The sequence below is a fragment of the Cenococcum geophilum genome, assembly GCF_001692895.1.
Source record: "Cenococcum geophilum 1.58 unplaced genomic scaffold K441scaffold_41, whole genome shotgun sequence".
Taxonomy (NCBI): Eukaryota; Fungi; Ascomycota; class Dothideomycetes; order Gloniales; family Gloniaceae; genus Cenococcum; species Cenococcum geophilum.
Window position 1 is genome coordinate 291466 of NW_027137599.1, and position 23975 is coordinate 315440.

The 23975-nt window shown below is 33.1% G+C and overlaps 1 protein-coding gene across 1 annotated transcript; it reads left to right on the forward strand.

Moving 5' to 3' along the window:
• Positions 1-4562: 4562 nt before the first annotated feature.
• K441DRAFT_575875 (uncharacterized protein) lies at positions 4563-5024 on the forward strand (the record flags this gene model as incomplete). The annotated part of the gene is given in 3 exon segments (XM_067644185.1): positions 4563-4763; positions 4776-4836; positions 4858-5024. Coding segments are annotated over 3 exon segments (429 nt in total), but the record flags the coding sequence as incomplete, so codon positions are not given.
• Positions 5025-23975: the final 18951 nt, after the last annotated feature.

The window sequence follows — 23975 nt, forward strand, 5'->3', positions numbered from 1 at the left end:
CAGTAATAGGCGGTAGAGGGCAGTAATAGGCGGTAAAGGGCAGTTAAAGCTTTAATACTCTAATTTTTATTTTTTTTTCTACTCTTATCTTATATAAATATATATAAAAATATTAATAGTCTTTATAATAGTCCTTATAGTAGGGTCTTTAGTATATATAATTATCTTATATAACATTTTTAAAGGAAGAATTTAATTTTAAATATAAAATGTATTCTATAATATAAAGTACTCTTTATAATAGTAAAAGTAGTACTATATAAAATTAGAGTAAAAGTTATAGCTATATCTTAAGTAGTAAAGTTAGTAAATTAAAAGGGAGTTAATATAATAATAGTACTATAAATATAAGAATAAAGATAAAAATAAAAATAGTTATAATATAGTATTAAAATTAATAAACTAATATAATAATTATAAATTAGTAACTAAAGTATTAGTAAAATATAGTATATAAGTAGTAATAAATATAGCTATAAATTAGGAAATAAAGATATATTAGGAGTAATAAAAAAGAAGTTATTTTAGTATTTAAAAGGGGAGTAGTAAAGGTAGTAAGGGTAATAATAAAAATAGTATAATGGTAGTAGTGGGTAGTATTAGGCAGTAGTGGGGCAGTAAAGGGCAGTAGGGGGCAGTAAAGGGCAGTAATAGGTAGTAGAGGGTAGTAGTAGGGCAGCAGTAAGGCAGACTAAGTTTAGAAGGACAAAAGCCCGCCGCAGGCCCGAGAATTCCGTTAAATTTCCCTAAGGAACCAAATTTTCCTTGGAAAATTTAACGGAATTCTCGTCATTTATACTAGCCTATATTTGCTATTAAGCGTGCTAAAGTAATCCTTACTAACCGTTATCTTATATCTCTTTTACCGCTTAATAGAATATCTCTTTTACTTCTTAATACTTCTACTGCTTGTAAAGCGTCCATACTAGCCCATTTTTACTATTAAGCGTATAAAAGTAATCCTTATTAACCGTTATCTCGTGTCCTTATACTACTTAATAGAATATCTCTTTTACTTTTTAATACTTCTGCTATTTATAAAGCGTCTATATTAGCCTATATTTGCTATTAAGCGTATTAAAGGAATCCTTGCCAACCGTTATCTTATATCCTTATATATCACGTATCTATACATTACTTGGCCGAAAACCCTACAACTTAGGTATTCAACCAGATGTTCAACACGGTTAATAACATCATCGCTTGCAACTGCACTCAATAGGTTATTCTTTTTATTATAGATTGCGTGCGATTAGTGTTTATAGTAGCGATAATTATTAAGGCCTATAACCGACTTTCCAGCCAATAGCACCCGTTCGAAAACTCCTCGCTTAACCGCCCTATCATCTACCTCCTTATCTACAATTATCCCATCTACCGAATATACTATAGTTTTATCTTTAGAAGAAGAAAAAGCTAGGAAATAAGACGAGAGGGCCTAATAACTCTATAACCTAGAGATCTAAAAGAGAGAGTAGGAGGAATAGGCACGGATCCAAAAGACGGAATAGGAAGAGGAGTTTTACTAGGCAAGGCTAGCCGCTCTAAAGCAGCCTACTCCACTAGAGCACACCTCTACTACTAAGGCAAATAAACTAGGTGAGTCCTATAACCTACCGGAAGGCTTAGGCACGCTTAAGCTCGACCTCCCTAGCCTAGCTAAAAGAGACCTCTATAATATATAGAAAGGATCCTTCCGCCTAGAGAACCTAGCCCATCTATAGGTACACTCTGGCCGCCTAGACCTTTCTAATGTGGCTACTATTAAAAACGGAAAGCTTATTTTAAAGAGGCCTACTACTAGCCGCAAAGTCTATAAGAACAAGGAGGTCTAGTTTACTAGATTTACAAACTACGTGGTAATCGTAAGCACTCTCTATATATACCCAACCAACCTCTATATAAGAATGTTGCTCTAGATAAATAAGATCCACGACTACTCCGCGACCTATAACTGGACCTCCATCCTAAACCTTACGCTTAACTACTATAGGTATATCATAGATCGTAATTAGCTTAAGCCTAGTAACTAGGACATGCCTACCTAGTTTAAGGCCCTATACTGCCGGGCAGCTAATATAAAGGCATAGAGCCAGGGACTTAAAGTCCGTGGTATAGCATTAAAAAGATTACAAAAGAATACCTCCCTTCCCCTCCCCTTTAGTAAACCCTGTTACAGCTAGAACAACCAGCAGGCTTATAGAGAAGATCCATGTTGTTACCGCCACGCATGCTCTAAATGCGACAAAAACTACCCATTAAAGTCGTGCCCTAGGTAGCTTACCACCGTAAGTAGTTAGACCTAGGATTCGATAGTAGATAAAGACATCTTCCTAGATTTAACTATCTAGATAGACCTGCTATAGACGCTAAGGCTCTAAGGCAGGCCTAATTTAGTACCTCTTTTCAAAACTTACTTATAAACGACTTTCTTAGCTAACTTACCATTACCTCTAAGACCTCTCGCTTGGAGCACGCTCCTTTATAGGTACCCTAGAAATCTCCCAGCAATTTTATAAGATATCCTTACCTATAGGGCGGAGATAGGTCCCTTGTTACCTATACTACCTAATATCTACAAAAACTATCTCTCCTTATACGATAACAAAGACCTTATCTCTAAAAAGATCGTTACTAACCTGGCCCTAGGCCGTATACAGGCCACTAACTCTACAGTTACCTTACCCCTAGGCCTAGTGCCTAAGGCAGATAGCGGCTTCCGCCGTATTTACGACCTCTCTTTACCTAAGAGCTTCTTAGTTAATAACTCTATCGACCTAGCCTAGGCAGCACTATACTATACCCAGATAGAGACTATACTAGCACACGTAATTATAGCTAGTAGAGGCTACTACCTAGTTAAACGAGATATTAAAGATGCCTTCCGGATGGTGCCCGTTTCAGTGCAGTCACGTTACCTACTCGGCTTTATCTGGAAGGGAGTTATATACGTCAAATGCTGTCTACCATTTAGCTTACAAATAGCCCCATTCCTTTTTAACTTATTTACTAAAGGTCTCCACTAGATCCTAGCACAATAGATTAACTCCACTATTAAGCACTATCTTAATAATTTTATATTTATAGTTAAGTGTCCGACTATACTACCGTTACTAAGGGAGGTATACCTCTCGGTTACTAACCAGCTAGAGGTACCCTAAAATAATATAAAGAATATTAAAGGTACGGAGGCGGAAGTATTAGGTTACACTATTAACACTATAGCGATAGAGATAAAACTCTTACCAGCTAAGCAATAAAAAGCTATTAATTAGGTAACTAAAGCCCTCTAAAAGGGCTAGCTATTATTACAGTAAGCCTAATAACTAGCGGGCCGCCTAGCATAGTATGTAAGAGTTATCCGCCTTAGGCGCTTATACTCTCACTCCTTATAGGGCTTTATAATAAAATGGCCTACTAGGTTATTAAAAAATATACCCTAGCGCCTCCCCCTAGAGCTAAAAGAAGACCTTAACCTCTGGCTCGAGGTTCTTATATTAAGTAACGGTATACTATTTTTTAATAATAAGGAGAGGCCGCAGTTTTACTTATTTACTAACGCCTTATCACTTAAAGGCTATAGAGGCTTCTACTTTAGCGGAGAGAATAGCTACTAGCCTAATTACGTAGCTTCCCTACCCTAGGCCTAGGCCTTTAGCTATTATCCCCTACTAGACCAGGCGGATAACTATATTAACCTAAAAGAGATATATGCTATTGCGAAGGCATTTAAAAAGTAGTTATTAGTCTAGCGGTATAGGTCTCTCTATATTTATATAGATAATATAGTTGCTTACAGCGGCATCTAAAATAATATTGTAAAAGGTTCTGGAAACTAATTACTTTAAGAGATACTTATATGCTTAATAATAAATAATATTACTATAATAACCATATAGGTCTCTAGCGCCAACAATAGGCTTATTAATACTCTCTCGCGATTTAACCACAAGAAATTATTATTACTGTGCCCTAAGTAGCAAATAAATAACGGCTTCTTACTAGATAAATAACGGCTTCTTACTAAATAAAGGACGGCTTCTTGCCGGATAAATAAAGGCTTCTTACTAGAAAAATAATATCTCTCCTTTAGGTGGCTGCTAACTCTTACAGTTAACCTAAAGTTGTTTAATTAACCCCCCCTAATCTTCTAGAGTGAGATTAGTAGGTTTTATTACTTTTCACTACTTATATAGTATAGCTTGGCAGCTAATATAAGGAAAGGCTACTCCTCCGCTATTAAAAGCTGGGAGGCCTTCTTAGCCCTAAACGGTTTATTATTATATCCGGCTAAAAGGATAAACTTAGGAGAGTGGATTGCCCAACGAGTGTTTGGTATAGCCGCCCCTCTAATAGGCAGGATTAAGCCAGAAACCCTCTCTAACTATATCTCCGTAATCCGATCTCGTTATATAGACCTAGGTCACTTAATTGCCGCCTTTAAAGACTATACTATTAAAAGGGCCTTAGCGGGGGCTATATTACTATTCCCATCTACTAAAAAGACTAAACTACCGATTATAAAGGATATCTTAGACAAGATTATTACCTCTAGACCCTATAAGGCGGATGTAAACGTAGACGCGGTATTTACGATAGCGTCTACGGGTTTCCTACGTATAGGAGAGATTACGTACCCAAATAGGAAAGCTAAGGACTTTAGCACTACAAGGGCCCTCTATAATAATATTAGGATCGCCCCTAATAGCTATTTAATAGTCTTTTACCTAAAACGGAGCAAGATAGACAAAACCTATAGTAGCGTTAATATCTAGATCGCTGCTATACTAGGAGATTGTCTATGCCCCATAGCTATAATAATACGGTTATTTAACCGTAACCCCTAGCCTCTATTAGATCTATTGTTTAGCGTTAATAATAAAGCATTTTCGGCGCTAGTAGTGCGTAAGATTCTATTAACCCGCCTAGCCGCTAGCGGTATCCTACCTAACGGCTACTCTAACTACTCCTTCCGTAGGGGTGCAGCGCAGCATACGCATAATTATAGCTTTGCAGAGTCATAAACGGCGCAGTTAGGTTAATGGACATTAGATACGGTAAAACTTTACTATAATACTTTAGAAACTAAACGACTTTAATTAAACTTAAACTTTTAGTAGAGTATGCCTATACTGGCTAGGGAAGCCTAATATAGGGACTCTATACTTTCTGTTACAGGACTACCCCATAACACCTTACACATGCTACTTACCGCATTCTACCGCAATCTGCCGCATTTTACTATATTCTGCCTATCACCGCAAGATTATCCTATATTCGCAACACCCGCAATATTAATAATATCCATAACCTCTACCAAGTTCTATTAAGTCTGCTAAATTCTACCAAATTCTACCAAGTTTGCCGAATTCTGCAAAATTCTACTAAATCTGCCAAATTCTGCCAAATTCTACCAAGTTTACTAAATTCTGCTAGGACCGTAGTAACTTATTAACTAAGCAACTAAGTTAACAATATATACCCATTCTCGTTGCTTCCTTACCTTCTTTCCTTATATAATGTCTTAATTTTATTACACAGTTTATACTACGGAAATCGCTCCTGTTTTAACTTAATTCTTTATAGGTAGCAGGCGCTTCACTAATGGGCACCGGGTAGGATCTAGGCCAGATCTCCAAAGTTTAGGCCTAAAAAGCCCTATAAACGCTAGTATATCGCCTAGATCCCACCCTATAGGCCTATACCCCCTATAACTAATATATTTAAAATGGACTATAACCTTTTCGTGCGGTGCGAGAGATAGATATCACATATCTATACATTACTTGGCCGAAAACCCTACAACTTAGGTAGTTAACCAGATATTTAACACGGTTAATAACATTATCGCTTGTAACTGCACTTAATAGGTTGTTTTTTTTACCCACCCACCCCCCTTATAATGTACATTAGATTAGTTACTTATAGTTCTGTTTAGGTCTAGCGGCGGGCTATCCCATTAGGGGCACCAGGTAGGATTTAGGCTAGATCTCCGAAGTTTAGGCCTAAAAAGCCTTATAAACGCTAGGATATCGCCTAGATCCTACCCTATAGGCCTATACCCCCTATAATCAATATATTTGAAATGGACTATAACCTGTTCGTGCTATATAAGAAATAGACTACTTAATAGAATATCTTTTTTACTTCTTACCTTAGCACGCTTAGACGTGATTTTTTAGCTAGCGTCGGAATAACCTACGCCGTCTTCCGAATTGCAAAATCACGTCTAAGGGCTTTTGGCGAGTTTTGTTAAAATCCTAAACAAAATTTATAAAATAGAGATTGCGGATTTCTAATTTATTTATTTATATAACGCGTTATTATTACCAAAAGTTTATACATTATTTTTAAGACTTAGGGCTTCTAAATAGTATAAATTTTATAATATAACTATTGCTTAGTCCTAACATCAATTTCGTTAAAGTTAAAAAACGCGTTATTAAAAACCTAAGAATGTATTTATCTTATTAAATAGTCTACTAATATTAATAAAACTATATAGATATGTAGATATCTACTACTTGAAGCTATTACAACACCTAGTAGGTGTTATAGTTAGGCCCTTCTTTAAAAACATCCTCCCTTAGCCCGGAGAGCCTCTGCTACTACTAGGGGGTAAGTTTTAGGCAGAGCCTCGCGCAGAGCCTCGTATAGAGCCTTAGTAGACCTTCGTGCAGACCTTCGTGTAGGCGTATAGACGTATAGATATGTAGATGTGCAGACCTTTATACGGGCAATTAATTGCAGAGACGTTTATAGAGACGATTATATAGGTGTTTATACGGGCGTTTATACAAGCGATTATAGAACCTTCCTAGTATATTAGTGCTGCGTATTAGTAGAGCTTTGGAGCTCTATATAGGGCTTTAAGCAAAGCCTCAAGTAGAGCTTTAAGTAGAGCCTTAAGTAGAGCTTCGAGTAGAGCCTTAAGTAGAGCTTTAAGCAGCTTCAAGCAGAGCTTCGAGTAGAGCTTTAAGCAGAGCTTTTATAGAGCTTCGTATAGAGCTTCGTGCAGAGCCTCCGTAGAGCCTTAGTAGAGCTCCATACAAAGCTCCGTGCAGGTCTCCCCCTAAGCTTTATTCTATAGAGCTCTCATAAAGCTCTACAGCTCTACATAGACGCGGAGCTTATAACTCTATTAGGGCCTACACCATAACCTATAAAGGGCTGTAAAGTAAATAAATTAAATAGGTATATAGCAGATGGAATACCCACTAGTTGCGAAGAGGGCTGGTGGCGTAGGCGTAAGCGCGTTTACTACGCGCCTCAGTAGGGCAGTGGAATTGGAGCCTCTGCGGCAACGAACTCCTCTTAACATCGTGCGTATATAAGGAGCTAAAGATCTCATAACTTATAGAGTAGGCTTTTCTCTATATTTTGGTGTAATTTTTATATTAATAAGTATTGTGGGAGGGTAGATTAATTTTGTTAAAGTTAACAAGGTCTTCTTATATAAACGGTATTTAGGTTTTCTATAAATCTCGCCAAAGTCCCTCAGACCAAGAAAACGATTGCCGTCCTAAATTAGCTTAGTGGACGGTGCGGATATTCCTATATCCGCACAATCAATTTCTTGGTCTGAGCTTCTAAGGTAATTTTACTTCTTAATACTTATACTGCTTATAAAGCGTCTATACAAGCCTATATTTGCTATTAAGCGTACTAAAGTAATCCTTACCAACTGTTATTTTACGTCCTTAAATTACTTAACAGAACATCTCTTCTGCTTTTTAATACTTCTACTACTCGTAAAGTATCCATATTAGCCTATTTTTGCTCTTAAGCATATAAAATTAATCCTTGCTAACTATTATCTCGTATTTTTATACCGTTTAACAAAACATCTTTTCTACTTCTTAATACTTCTGCTACTCGTAAAGTGTCTATGCTAGTCTATATTTACTATTAAGCGTACTAAAGTAATCCTTACCAATCGTTATCTCGTATACCACTTAATAAAACACCTCTTCTACTTTTTAATACTTCTACTGCTTATAAAGCGTCTATACTAGCCTATTTTTGCTATTAAGCGTACTAAATTAATTCTCGCTAACCGTTATTTCGCGTCCTTACACTACTTAACAAAATATCGCGCTATTTACGTTTACTTATACTTACACTCCTACCGTTATATATTAGGCGTATATAGAGAAATAGAGTTTAAGCTAGAGGCTAGCCAAATATAGAAGTAGGGTTAGGGTTTAGGGGATTGTAGTTAGGCCTAAAGTTTATACAGCTTAGTTTAAACTAGATCCTATGCCTATTTTATATTACTTATAGTAATATCTAGATATATAACTAATGGTATAAGGATACGTTATCTTTCTATTTATTACTACTTTAGTCTTTAACTTTAGCCTCGCTTATATCTGCCTTCTTTTTATTTTACAATATTAGCGCTTAGGCCATTAGATTTATATACCTAATATATTACGGTAATAAAAAACTTTAACACCGCACTATTGTTTAACTCTTAATTTAGCTTAGTAAAATAATCGCTAAGAGATTTACTTCTAGGGCGGCAAAATCTTAATAGTACGGTTAGAGGGGAAGCCGATTTTATAAGCGGCTATAGTATTAAGCTAAACGGCTTAATAGTCTCAGTATCTATAATATTTTTAGTTCTGGCTTAAATTGCAACTCTTAAAGGTTAGTTACTAATTCCGGTTTAGGATATAGGCTAATTAGCTACTATAAAAAGGGCGTAATTCTAAAAACCGGATTCGGTTCTAAACTAGATCCTATTTTTAGGAATAGGTTAATTAACCGCTATAAAAAGAGGTTAACTATATCTATATTTAGCATATTAGGTTTAGCTTATTTTAGGACTAGCTATATAATCGTTTATTAGCGCTTATATAACTAACCCTAGTAAACCTACTTAGGCCCTTTAGCCTCGCTATATAAGAGCCTTACGCGTTATAAAATAAACTAAAACTAATAGGCATAACTAGAAAACGCTGCCTCCTTATACTTTTAGGTTATTATAGCTTAGTATTTAACTAAGCTCTATAAAGCCTTAGTCTAAGCTATATTAGATTAGCTTAACTTTTTCACGCCCAATTTTTAATCCTCCCTATATTCGCTCGCACCTTATACTTTTCTCCTTAGCTATTTCCTTATTACAAAACGTGCCCGACGTGTCCTTAACCTCCCTATACTTACTTATATCTCTGCCATTATACCATCTACCTCTTTAATCTCCTCTTATCGCCTACCTCCTACCTACTACGTCGGCCCTCCTAACATAGCTCTTCGCGCGTTTTCCCGTAATAGCAAATCTCTTTAAATTAAAGATAATTAAAATCAAACCTATTAGAGAGGGATTAAATAGTTTTGATAATTTATTTAACTTAATTTATAAGGATCTAGGTATTTCTAACTCTTTAAATACGTTACGTTAGATAAGTAATAAAGGTAACCGTTAATTTACTTAGTATAAGCTCTATCTAACGCTCGTAGAATTAAAGAATATTTTACTTAATCTAATACTTGCTTTATAGAGCCTTCCTACTTCTTATTTATTGCCGTCTAATAGCGGCAATAAAAACCTCCCTAGTGATCTATTAAGACTTAATTTAGCAGTTAACTCTAATAGCTTTAATATTAAACAGTTCCTACCTCTCCTAAATATAACCCTTTAAATTAAACCTAATAAGGTTATCTAGGAAAAGGTATACGCCACTATTATAGAGTTTACGCCTTCCCCCTAACCACTGCTACTCTATATTTAATAAACCCTATATCTACGCAATATAAGCAGCTTTACCAATTCGTCTAAATATAGAAAATACGTAAATTATGTTCTGAAGTAGCAGCTAAGCCCTCTTTACGTAGGGATTCCTAGCTTATACAAAGCATTCTTTAGGGAAATAAAAGGTCTTAAAGAGGCAAGCGCTGCCGTTTTGAAGAAATATAAGGAAGGGGACAATCTACTATACGCTAAGGGCAGTTAGCTTAATTGGCCTAAAAGTATAGAGTAGATTAATATCCTAGAGTGGTTTAATAACCTAATTAAATTATTTTTAGGCTTTATAAAGAAGTACGTGTCCGCCCCAAAGATATAATAAACGCTTATTACATATACTAAGCAGCCCTTATAAGGGTCTACAGCAAAGAAAAAGCTAAATATTAGTTTTATGGATAATCTAATAGCCAGTAAAAGCTCTTAATGCTATTAGTTACATATACTTATCCTAAAAGAGCTAAGAAGTAATCTAAACACCAATATAGCCTTGTAGGTATAGTTTAATTTAGAAAAATATATAAGAGAGGTTTTTGCTGCTTAGGACACTCGTTACTTTATCTTAGGCTTTACTATCTATAGATCTATTATATGGCTATAGGAGTATAACCGGGTAGGAGGCATTATATTATCACTATTTAATATTAATAAAGACGGACTATAATTTACCTTAGCGATATTAGGATTTCTCTAAATAAATAAGGAGCAGCTTAGGTTTAACCCTACTATTCTAACATTAGATGGCAAACAGTATATTGAAATTATACACAACGGCTAGACTAAGTATTTCATCCTTAACAAACCTATAAAGCGGGCACGCTATATCACTAGTTAAGCAACTACTTACTAGAAAGTATACTATAAGGGGGATACCTCTAAGATACCCCTTGTTATTAAAGACTTATAGCAGTACCTATAGCGTAAGGAAGAAGGCAAACTACTACGTAAGGTAATAAAGAAAGAAGTAGTTAACGTAGCCAGGTACTATTATTATAAAATAGTTTATATAGGCAGTAAAGAAGATAATATTTATAATAACGTTTATAAGGGGCTAGATATTATAAGAGCAATAAACTATAAGCTAGAAGACTTAATAATGCCTCTAAGATTGGCTAGAGTAAAAATTAGTATAAGAAAAGGCCGAAGTTTTAGTAGAAAGAGGTTATCTAGCTATATTAATACCCTATTACTACCTAGTAAGCGTATATATTTAGGCTCTCCGCCTAAAGGCGGAAGGCGCCCTATAACCCTAAATTAAGTATATTAACGCGTTATTACTAGGGACTATAGAAAGCCTCTTTATAAGGTAAGCTCTTAGGCTATAATACTTACTATACTAAAGGGTAGTATTAAAGGATATAAGTCTTTATATACGCGGGCCGGCATTATCTAATATAACATTTTAATAGGAAACCTTATAATAAACAAAAAAGATAATAATCCTTCTTAGCTGGCATTCTTAATTAACTTTAACCTTATAATTAAGGAGTAGCGGAAAGGGCCTTTAGGAGCGTGGGGTAAGACCGGCATAAGAGTATTTATGGCAATTAGAGTGCTCCTAGGCGAAATATATTTAGCTTAGCATAATTTTAAGTCGTTCTTTTAGGTGCTATTCTAGATATATATTTACTATAATAGACCTAATAAGAAAGGTAACGTTGTTAATAGGTTTAATAAGTGGAATTCTACAGATACGGAAGAGCTAGCTAAAATAAAAAAAGGGGCAGTAGCTAATGAAGAGGATTTTCTTAAGACTATAGGTAATAACTTTTCACTATACTATTAACTACTAATCTTTTAGGTTAATAGATTACGGAAGGTAGTATTTCTAAGCAGTAGGAGGCAAAAGGGAAAGGACAAAAAACCTCCTTCTTAAATAAAGGAAGTGCTTTAGGAAGTAAGGAAGAATCTAAAGGTACTAGCAGAGTAGATAGAATAATATTTTATTACTCTTCTACTATATAAGTAAAGTTTTACGGAGATTCTAGCGGCTAAGGCAGTAGCCTTAGTTAAAATATATATAAAATAGCGTAAGACGAGTCGCCTAGGCTAAATAAACCTAAGAAAGTAGATAACCTAATCTTCCACTAGGTCCCTACACCCTACTATCTTATATAGGCTTTATATTTCTACAAAATTCTATAAAATATATAATTTACTCCCTAATCTAATAAAAGCTACCTTATATTGCCTAAATAGAGGCTATAGAAGAGTTAATCCCTTTCTTTAACTAATCTTCTACCTAAATAAGTCCCCTATTTAAATAAATCCCCTATAGGAGCTAATACTTATATATTTTACCGCCCTATAGGAACTAGTTCCCTACTCTAAAAAAACCCCTACCCTAATAAAACCCCTACTCTAATAAATCCCTTACTCTAGCGAATCCCCTATAGACGCTAATGCCTATATATTCTACCGCCCTATAGAAACTAATCCCCTACGGCTTACATTCCCCTATAGCTTATATTCCCCTATAGCTTATATTCCCCTATAGCTTATATTCCCCTATAGCTTATATTCCCCTATAGCTTAAATTCCTCTATAGCTTGCATTTCTATACAGCTTTTACTCCCTTATGGAAACTATTAGCTGCGTCTTTTACTATAAAACAAATCCCCTATAAATTCCGTTCCTATATATAGTAACTATATCTTCTACTACCCTATAAGAACTATACCTTATAGCTCCTACCCCCGTATAGCTTTTACTCCCCTATAAAAACTAATAGCAATTTCTTCTACTCCCCTATGGAAACTAATCTTTTATAGCTTGCGGTTCTCTATAGGGATTAATACCCGCCTTCTTTATCGCCTTATAGCTTTTAATTCCTTATAGGAACTAACGCTTATATCTTTTACTCCCTTATAGAAACTAATCCCCTATAGCTTTTATTCTCCTATTTCTAAATCTATAAGCAATTCGCCTATGCTATAGCCTACTATATAGGCCTTGTTATTATAGGAGCAAGTAAGTAATTTTAAGAAAGTAGTAAGTAATAATGCCACAGCTATAAGATCTATAAGACGTTTAATACTGTAATATATAAGCGAATCTACGCGTATAAGTTTATATTTTTAACTAATTTAGCACCTTTAAAGTTACTTTTAAAATCTTAATTTAATGTAAGAGCCTTGCCTAAATGCTTATATATAAGTTTATCCCCCTTACTTTTAGCTAAACTATCCCTTGGCCCGTCAATTCGCGTCTAACGGTTATCGATAAGAACTAGCCAATTAACCGCGCTGAATTTAACGCCCGTACTAAGGAACATGACGCTTTTGATTTGTAATAATTTGATATACACGCCTAATTTTGGGAGTTAAGTCGCTCGATATAAGATTGCTAGCACTTACCCTTCCTGTAGAACTGTATTCTGCATTATAGTAGGTAGGTACACTCGTTATTTTGAAATTAGTGTTCGCGCACGGACCACTACTCGTTAGACGCTGACGGGCCAAGGGATAACCAATTTATATAGTGTTCTTAATCTAATATAGTATATTAGCACTAGCCTTAAACTTTCTCTTAAATATTACCTTACCTATCTTCCGTTTAATTAATAGTCTAAAAGCCGCTTTATATCTTTTTTAGAGATATTAGTAGCAGTATTAGCTTGCTTTAGAAAGGTCTTTTATACCTTCTCTCTTACCAGTTCCTTTAACTCGTTATATCTAAGTATAAAATATATTCTGCTCTATATAGCTATATTAAATACGGTAATCCTATTTATTATAAGAAATATAATGCCTTAGAAATACTCTATCTGTCGCAGAAAGATAAATACTAGGCTATTACGTCGGATATTATTTAAAGTTCTTTCTATAAGAAAGACATCAGCCTCGTCTAAAAGAAGGACAGCGCTCTATTAGTAAACGTTTTTAACTATTAAAGCTAGGTTTTGTTTTAAATGGGCTAGATCCGTATTAAGGTCTCCTATATAAGTCTTTTTATAGTTAAACTAGTATATAAATACACTTATAAAGGGGAATAAACTATATAGAGGGGTCTCCTCTAAGATTCGGCAAGTGCTTTAGCTGTTAATGTCTTTTTTTACCTTAGGTGGGCCACTAAAACGGTCAGCCTTTAAAATAGCCAATGCCTTGCCAGAAAACTTACTATAGTAAAAAAACTAGGCCTTTTCCCTTCCCTTTAATTATATTATTAAACTTTGATTTCCTAGACCTAGACTAGTAGCTCTTTATAAGTCCCTAAAGTACTATCTTTTTATCCTCCTTAATTACGAGTGACTTAAATACTAAGGCATTCTATTTAATGTCCTTAATATTAGCGACGGTAAATTCACCTATTAGTGCTTATATTAGTATATATAATTCGCTAGCTCTAGAAAAAGTGTATATAAAATGCCTAACCCTATTTTTTATCTACTAAACTAAAGGCTAGGGCTATTAATAGATAGATTAGGTACTTATTATCTCTTATCTCCTTAGGAACTAAACCCTAATTCTTTATATCGCCCTACTAATTAGTTGTAACGGAACCTTGTAGTAGGAACTACGATAGGCTCGTTATTAGGCTAGGTGTATAGGTGATGCAAACTAAAGTTAATAACGTAATAATAACTAGTGGAGTAGTTGCCTAATAGATTAACTCTAATTATATTCTAAGAATCACTATAAGGAAGGAACTATCTAGGTAGGGACTAAAGGTCCTTAAATACACAACCATACTTCTATAAAATCCTTCTTATACGTAATATATATATACTTTATCTACTTTATTACGGATTATATAGATCCTATAGATTATATAGATTATATTATATAACTTTAGTTACTATTCCTCGTTATATAGCTCTATCGGCTCTATTTTAGACCGTGCTTATATTAACTAACTAGCTTCTTTTATCTCTTTTCTAAGTAGTTATAATATTATACTTAAAGCGTCCATAATACTATCTCCCTCCTTTTTATCTTCGTTTTTAAAGATTTTAAATATCTCTAAGTTATTTACTAGAGGTGTAATATTTATCTAATTAATTTAGTTAATATTATTGCTTATTATACCTAAAGCAATTTCTTCTTTCTTAACTGCTTGTTGTATTTATACTATTGCTATAATATTATCTCTTAGTGAGATTATACCGTCTCTATATTCTCGCTGTTTAAAAGAGGGGTTAGTTTATATTGCGTTAGCGAACCTATCTTCGCAATAACCGTTTTTTTACTTAGAGTGCACTAAAGCGAATATTTATTCGTCCTATAACGTTCGTTCCATTTCTAATACTAAATATATATAACTTATTACTCTTAACAGTCGTCTAGTTCCCTAATTAATTTGTCTTAGAGTTTTATATTTAATCTACTGCTATATAGCTAGATAATAAACTATCTATTACTCTAGCAGAGTTACGCTATTCTTATAATGCGGAATAAAAGGCTGCCAATACTTAGCAACGGGCTCTTAAGTCTTATCTTACGGCGTCCGCTTAGTTAATTTATCTTAAGAAGGTTTATAAGAAGGTCCATTTTAAGGAGTAGAAACTTATAAAATAGGGTTTATAAGAACTTAGTAATAAAAAAACGGATTCTCTTTTAATAAAGAAGAAAATAGATCCGAGTAGTTTAGTAACTACTCTTCTTAGGTCCCTTTTAGGTAACTTATTTTTTAGTAATCCTTTTTTATTAATACTGCCTAACCTAATTTCTTCCGATACTCCCATACCTTTTTTATAGTGTTTTTTAAATTCTCTAGTAGCTTTTAGGTAGTTTTAGTATAGCCTATCTACTTAACCTTATACTATATTTTGTTATTAATATCCTTATAACTAATGATTTTTAAAACTTACTATTTATCTTCTTCTTACCCTCTATACGTGTCTGCTTTATAAACCGGTAGCTTAATATTTCTATATACTGGCTTTAGTATTATAATATACTATATAGGGTAGATTTTTATTTTAGCTAGTAGGTTTAACTTAAATATAACCAGTAAAATTCCCTAAATAATTTTAAAAGGTCCTAGTCTAACGTGGTCCAATTTCTTACTTAGTTATTAACTCTTAAAATTTTTGTATAGTAGCTATACCTTATCTCCCTCCTTAAGATCTAGTCTCTTAGATCTCCTAGTATTATAATACCTTTTTATTCTCTCTTATACTTTCTTTACTAATTTTATAAGGTCTATATAAAGATTTATTAACGTCTTTATTCTTTCTTTAGCTGTGCTACTTATTTTCTTCGCTTATCGTAGTAATAATAATGTTTTTAGCTTATATCCATAATTTACCTTAAATAGTAATATGCCTATACCTTCCTGTGGTGTTATATTATATATAAACTATATAACTAGTAATAGCGATACCTAATTATTCTATATATAATTAATATAATGTCTTAAATACTATTCTAGCGTTTAATTTAATCTTTTTATTTAACCGTCTGTCTGTAGATAATATACGGTAAAAGTTGCTGCTCTAACTCCCTGTTTCACTAAGAATACCTCCTAAAATACTACTATAAATCTTAAATCTCTATCCGATATAATTTTACTTAGTGCTTTATATCTTATAAACACTTCTTTAATATAAATTCTAGCAATATCTTCTACTAATATTTCTTCTATACATACTATAAAGTATCCCTACTTTATAAGCTTATCTACTATTACTAAAATTGCGTTATAATCTTGTCCAATAATAGGATCTCTTAACTTTAGCAACTTAATAATAAAGTCCTATAATATGACCTCCTATAGTCTCTCTAGTATTTTAATAGGTTATAGCCCTTTATATAGCTTATACCTTATTAATTTATTTCTTTAGCAATCTAAATATTCTCTTATAACTTTTCGCGCTAAGCCCTAGATTTTATTAATAATGTACTCTTTTTAGAGTCTTAATACTAAGCCCGTGGCTCCATTATATCCTTAAGTTACTTCTTTATAAAATTCTTCCATAAATTACTCTGCTATGCTTCTTAGGATATACTTTACTTCTTAGTTTTCGTATATATTCGTCTATAGATCTTCTAGCTATGCCTTTAGAATTCTTTATACCTAAAAGCTCTCTAGTAACTTATAAATTTTCTTTAGTTCTTCCTAAGTTATTATAATTTTTAAATAATTATACCTAATTAATCCGTCTATGTCTTTTCGCAGTAAAGCCCCTAATGGCTTTTTATTATTTTATAGTTTAGCCTTTTAACTTAGAGCGTCTACTCTTGTGTTGTCTATACCTTTAGTATACTAAATCTTAAAATAGTATTCTATAAGTATCTCTGCCTATCTAACCTATCTTTAATTAAGTTCCTTTATTATTAGGAATCCTATTAGGTTCGTATAGTCTATTTTAACTATAAATAGTTTCTCTATACCTTATAAGAATGCTCTTTATTCCTTTAATACTGCAACTATACCTAATAACTCCTTGTTATAAATGTTATATTAACTCTAGTAGTGTTATCTTTCGACTATAATATGCCACTAGGTGCTATCTATCTTAATATCTTTATATAAAGCACGCCCCTAGTATATAGTCTAATATATCCATTTTTATAACTATCTCTAGTCCTAGTTAATAGATCTTAAGAACTAGTTCCTAGGTAAATAACTCTTTACCTTTTTTAAACAATTCTTATTGCTCCTTTCCCTATATCTACAGTTCTTCTTTCTTTATTAATCGCGTAAATAGCTTAATATTTTTTAACTATTGCGCTATAAACCTTCTATAGTAGTTACAAAACCCTAAAAACGATTTTAATTGCGTGACGTTCTTTAGTTCTTACCAATTTACTATAGCCTTAATCTTTTTTAAATCTATATTAAGTTGGCCTAGTTTAATAATAAATCCGACGAAATCGGTCTTCCTAGTAAAGAACTCGCATTTCTTAATTGCTACTAGCATCTGTTCTTCTTATAGTCTCCTTAAAACCCATTTAACGTGTTTCCTATATTCTTCCTTAGTTATTAAGTAGATAATAATATCGTTGACAGTGTGGGTTTGGATAAACCTTATCGCGATAAGGATATCTATTGCGTTTTATCGCGATAAGTCTTGGCATACCCTAAATAAATTTTTAGTCGCCTTCCTCCTCTTTATTATTATATATAATATAACTTTAGAAGTAAAATTAGAAGCTCTTAACTCTATTAATACCTCTAAATTTAAAAATATAAGAGGTTTATTAGCTCTTTAATATAGAATACCCGTCCACTAGGTAGTAGTATAGTTTTAGATAAATCTTATCGCGATAAGTCTTAGCATACCCTAAATAATTTTGAGTCGCCTTCTTTATTATTATTATATAAAAATAACTAATTTAAACCTAGTAAATAAAGTTATATTATCCTTTTTTTCTAAATTTTAGTAAGTGGCTCTATATATGGCTCTACATCCGGCTCTGCGCATGGAAGCTCTGCATACGGAGGCTCCGCACAAAGCTCTGCACGAAGCTCTGCACGAAGCTCTACACGAAGCTCTACACGAAGCTCTACACGAAGCTCTACACGAAGCTTTGCACGAAGCTCTGCACGAAGCTCTGCACGAAGCTTTGCACGAAGTTCCGCACGAAGCTCCACACAAAGCTCCGCACGAAGCTCTGCACAAAGCTCCGCACGAAGCTCTGCACAAAGCTCTGCGCGAAGCTCTGCGCGAAGCTCTGCACGAATCTCCGTGTACGGAGGCTCTGCACGAAGCTCCGCGTACGGAGGCACTGCACGAAGCTCTGTATACAAAAGCTCTGCACGACGGCTCTGCGTACGACGGTTCTGTCCTATTCTGCTTGGTTGGGGTAGAAAAGCCCCGCACAGGGCACTTTATCCTTATCGATTGCGATATTTTATGCATTTTCTATTGGATAAAGGATATTTTATGCTCGCTTATTCGCATTATCCAAAACCACACTAATCGTTGAGGTATACTATAACAAATTTATCCAAGTGTTCTTCTAATACATTATTAATACGCTTCTGGAATATTACTAGTGCGTTTATAAGCCTAAATTGCATAACTAATGGTTTATATAGTCCTTCCTTTAACCTAAAGGCTGCCTTCCATTCGTTACCTTCCTTAATTCTGATTTAATGGTACGCCTATCTTAGATCTATCTTTATAAAGATTTACGCGTTACCTATCCTATTTTAGATTTCGCTAATTAAGGGTAAAGGATACCTATCCTTTTGAGTAATGCTATTTAACTGCCTATAGTCGATATATAACCTAAGTTTTCCGTTCTTTTTTAGTATAAATAGTACTAGATAACCTATTAATAACTATAATAGTCTAATATATCCCTTTTATAAGTTCTCCTAGATAAACTCTTTAAGTGCTCTACCTTCTTCTTTAGTAAGCTTATAGATTAGAAAGAACTTTAGACTTATTTCTAGTTTTAACTCTATCTTATAATCCTATACTATATAATCTAACAGCTTTTTACTTTTTAGTAACTATAGTTTTTTGCTATACTTATAGTATCTCTTTAGTATATAGCCTAACCCTTTTTCCGTTTCTTTATAGGCTGCTCCTATTTAGTACTATACTAACTTAGTTTACTATTGTATCTTATAGCGTTAAGTATTTTAGATATTAACCTAACCTATAATCTAATTGATGTTTAGGTTGTATTCCTATAACTAAGGCATTTTTAATACTGCCTTATCCCATCCTAATAGTAGGATATTAAAAAATATCTCAATTTATCTTCCTTTAATAGTTATCTAAATAGGTCCTATTTTAAGACCGATAATCCCTCCTCTATAGGCTATTAGATCTCCTAAAATTATAACTAATAGGTAAAATTACTCCTTTTATCTGTGAGGTAGTCCTATTCTTTTAACTGCTATTAGTAAGATATTGTTTTATATTACTCTACTATCTATTAGCGCTTTAAACTGCTAATCTTACTATTTAACTCGTAAATTTAGATGTTGTCCTTAAATTCCTTTAAGGGTCTAAGGCTCTACTACTAGCTCCCTTTAGTTATATAGGCCTCTACTTTTTCTAACTATTAGCTACTTAATCCTACTATACTTAGCTTGTTCTTCGGCTAATACCTAGTTCGCTTTTTATTTTTAATATACTATAGACATATATTCTCTAGGTATTCCTACTGCTATTATCTATCTAAGTATTCTTCCGTAAGGAATCTTCCTAATTAAAGTATTAAATCCCCTTAGTTTTGTACTTCTACTAGGTGCTAACTATATATATACTTAGCATTGCTATATTTTGCCTTATTTAATAACTAATATATCCTTACTAGGTACTTTTAGTTCTTATCTTTTAGTGCTCTATATATATTGCACGCATTATCTATATATACGATCTATACTAATATGTAATATACTTAGTGTTTTAGGTCGACTTTTAGTTTATCTTTATCCCTAAGTTTAACCCTTTTTCGCGTTAATATAAGCGTTATAACTTCGTTTATAGGTACTATAATTTACCTCTTACTTCTCTAGTCCTCTAATTACTCCTTTAAATTTTTTAATGTTATAATTATGGCTCCTTTAATATAACTTATAGCCTTTTCTATAATCGGGTAGTCTTAGACAACTTTCTTATCCAACTATATATAGAAATCTTCCTATTTATCGTTATATCGCTGTCTATACCACTTTTAGTACAGCCCTTTAAGTATATACGGCTTGTCCGTAAGGAAGTATCTTCTTATTACTACGTTATAATAGCCTTTCTATGTTGTTCTTCGAACCTAGTAAGGATCTCTAGATCCTCTTTATTTTCCAGTTTAGTAAGCCACTTAGCTCTTAGTGTGCCTACCCTAGGCTAATTAGTAATTCTTTATACTAGTGCTCTATCCCTTATACGTCCTAATATGCTAAATCTCTTATCTAGTTTCTGTTCTTGCTATACAATAATTCTTTATCTAAATTCCTCTATGGTTTCTTTTGGTTTGCGTCTTATAGATAAATCCTTAAAGTCTTCTTACTTCTTAATCTTAGTATTAATTCCTTAATTTTTAGGCCGAATACTATGTTTTTCTGGTAAGTCTTCTGGGTTTATATATCTGTCTTCTAGTCTAGTTGCTGTCTATACTATAAATTCTCTAATCTATAAAGAAGCCTCTTGCCTCTTATTTATGGGTGTCCTTATTTATTCCCTAAATTCTTATCCTCTTTAGATTTTTAATTTTAAGCTTACTCCTGTCTTAAGTTTTACTCTAGCCTTAGTTTAACTAGGCTTACTTAGTGTTCTTATCTCGTCTTAAGAGTTTTAAATCATACTTATCTTGTTTTAAGAATCTTATATCTATAGAAAACTCTATCCCAAGCTTATTTATATATCTTTAAACTAAGCTATTACTCTACTCTATTAGTTATCGTCTGTTATAGGTCCTTAAGCTTACCTTATCTTATCTTAAGAATCTTAAGCCTTTAGCCTTTTGCCTTTATTAAGTGCTAAAGTGGCTTACTATTCTACTTCTCTTGTGTCTTGTAAAGCGATAGATATCGTATCTAGTAGGGTCTTAATCCCTACTAATATTCCCCATTCTATAGTGGAATTATCCTCTACCTCTTATATAACATCTCCGAGGTCTATATACTCCTAGTAAGCCGCCCTTATCGCCTTATCGTTATGAAATGTTTCGCCTATATTAAAGTTATTGTCTTTAATATCCGATCTGCGAACTAGTTTATTAGTTCCTTTATATTCCGCTAAATATGGCTCCTATATCTAATAGCTTGCGCTATACTTAGCGTCCTTATAAATCTGGTATGCGTTATTATAACAAAACGTAAAACTTTTAATTAAACACTCTTTTGTTCCTTATAGTATATTATTATCTCTCTATACGTATATGTCGTCTACTAGTCTTATTCCTTTTACTATATAGTAACTCTAATCACTTCTATAGTCTTTAACGTAATAACCTTATTTTCCGTAATTTATATAAGCTCCTTTTTTAAACTATTTTTTTTATTATAGAGTCCGCCTAAACGTCTTCTGCTACTAAGATCCCTAATTTAGCCTCTGCTTTTTAGACCTTTAATTACTTAATCCTTATCCTTTAGGTTTCTATAGTTTTTTACTCTATTTCTTATAGGCTTCTTTAGTACTACTTAGGTCTATTAGCTCTACGCTATACTATAGTTTTTAACTTAGCTTTAGTTATTGCGTGCTTTACGCCTTATATAACTATAAAACTCTATCCTAGCCTCTTTTAGCCTATTCTCTTTAGTAGATCCAATTATTAATCTTAATCGCTTAATCTATTAGATTCCTTAGGGTGTCCGCATTTTCTATTAGGATAATTACGTCCTAGACTTTAGCTTTAAGTCCTTACTTATACTATGCCATAAGCGCCTTATTATTCTACTCTACTTATATTACTAACGTTTAGAACTACGTTATGTACTTAATTACTAAGGTTTATTACATAATATTTTAGAGTTTTCTTTCCGCTATAGTTACTACCTTTAGGTCTCCAAATATCTATATAAGTCGTTCTGTAAACCCTTCCTAGCTTACGAATATAAACCGTACTTTTTAATTAGTGGTCGTTATTCTATTCGCTTATATTTCTATAAGGTAAGACTTAAACTACTTAAGTGCCCTTCCTAATAGGAATAGTCCCACATATACTATTTAATCCATAAGTATTAGCAGCTTGGCTCCTTCTTACATAACCTTAAAGTGTATTTATATAAGGAATCCTTTAAGTTTTAATCTTTCTCCTAAGTACCTTTTAATTAATAGTAGCTTAATCTTTACTGCTTCTATCCCATTAATCCTATTTTCTAATATTATATTATTTTCTATTAGCTAGTCGACTATCTCTTATAGTTGTCCGACCGTTATAGGCTGCTATAAGTTAGTATCTGCTATATTAGTGTCGTTACCTAACCTTAAAGTAGTTACCGCCGTTAATGGCGTTGTAGCTAGTGCTTTTGGTAGTATATTGTTTGACTTTCTATATTTAATACCGTAATTAGGTAGTAATTGTATAACGGAACCTTATAGCAGGAACTATAATAGGCTTATTATTAGGCTAGGTGTATAGGTAATATAAACTAAAGTTAATAACGTAATAATAACTGGTGGAGTGGTTGCCTAATAGATTAACTCTAATTATATTCTAAGAATCACTATAAGAAAGGAACTATTTAGGTAGGGACTAAGGGTCCTTAAATACACAACTATACTCTTATAAAATCCTTCTTATACGTAATATATGTATACTCTATCTACTTTGTTACGGATTATATAGATCCTATAGATTATATAGATTACGTCACATGACCTTAGTTACTATTCCTCGTTATATAGCTCTATCGGCTCCATCCTAGACTATGCTTATATTAACTAACTAGCTTCTTCCGTCTCTTTTCTAAGTATTTATAATATTGTACTTAAAGCGTCCGTAACATTAGTCCCTTAATTAATTATATTTATTCTATACGCATCTATAGCGATTAGCTGCTTATTATAGTTAGGATTCTAACAATAAAATACTATCGCGTCTACTATAATACGGCCGCTTATAGAAAATCTTAACGGGCTATCTTTAGTCCAGAAAAACGCGATCCCTTTATATTTACGGTAGTTAATACCTCTTAAAGATATAAACTTCTAGCCATTACTAATAAGATTCTGCTTTATCTCGGCTTGTCTCTTATAACGCTCTAGCGGAAATACCTTAAAAGATATAATTTTTATAGTTAAACGGAATTCCAGAATAGAGAGAGTGGTTTTTACCTAGCTAAACGCCTTTCTATTATAGCTAAAATAGTAACAGTTAAGTTTAAAGCTCTTTTTGCTAAAAAGTAAGGTTTTAAAGTTGCCTAAATTATATATAAGGCATCTTAGTTAATCCAAGCCTTTATAAATTATAAGGATATACGTATTTAATTTAAATAAGGCCTAAAGGAAATTAAAATTAATTTTACTATGGCCTAGAAGCGGTAGGACACTATTAGTTATAGACGCGAAATGGGTTTTAAGGAATTTTAGTAACCCTTAAAGGTACCTAGCGCCAATTAAGTTAGAAGAAAGACTCTCCTAGTGTGTTTTTAATTAGGGTAGGAAATTAAATATAATGTTTATAGGAATCTAGAAGTTAAATTAAAATAAGCTATATTTATAAAAAGGTTTACTTACTATAGGCTTGTCTTCCTAAAGGGAGATAGCTTATACGCCGTTTAACACTACCGATAAGGCGTCTCTTACTTCTCCTAAATTTATACTTAGGTACGTACTATAACCTTTCTTATCCTTTTCTAGCTTAAAGTTAGTATTTAAGTTAAC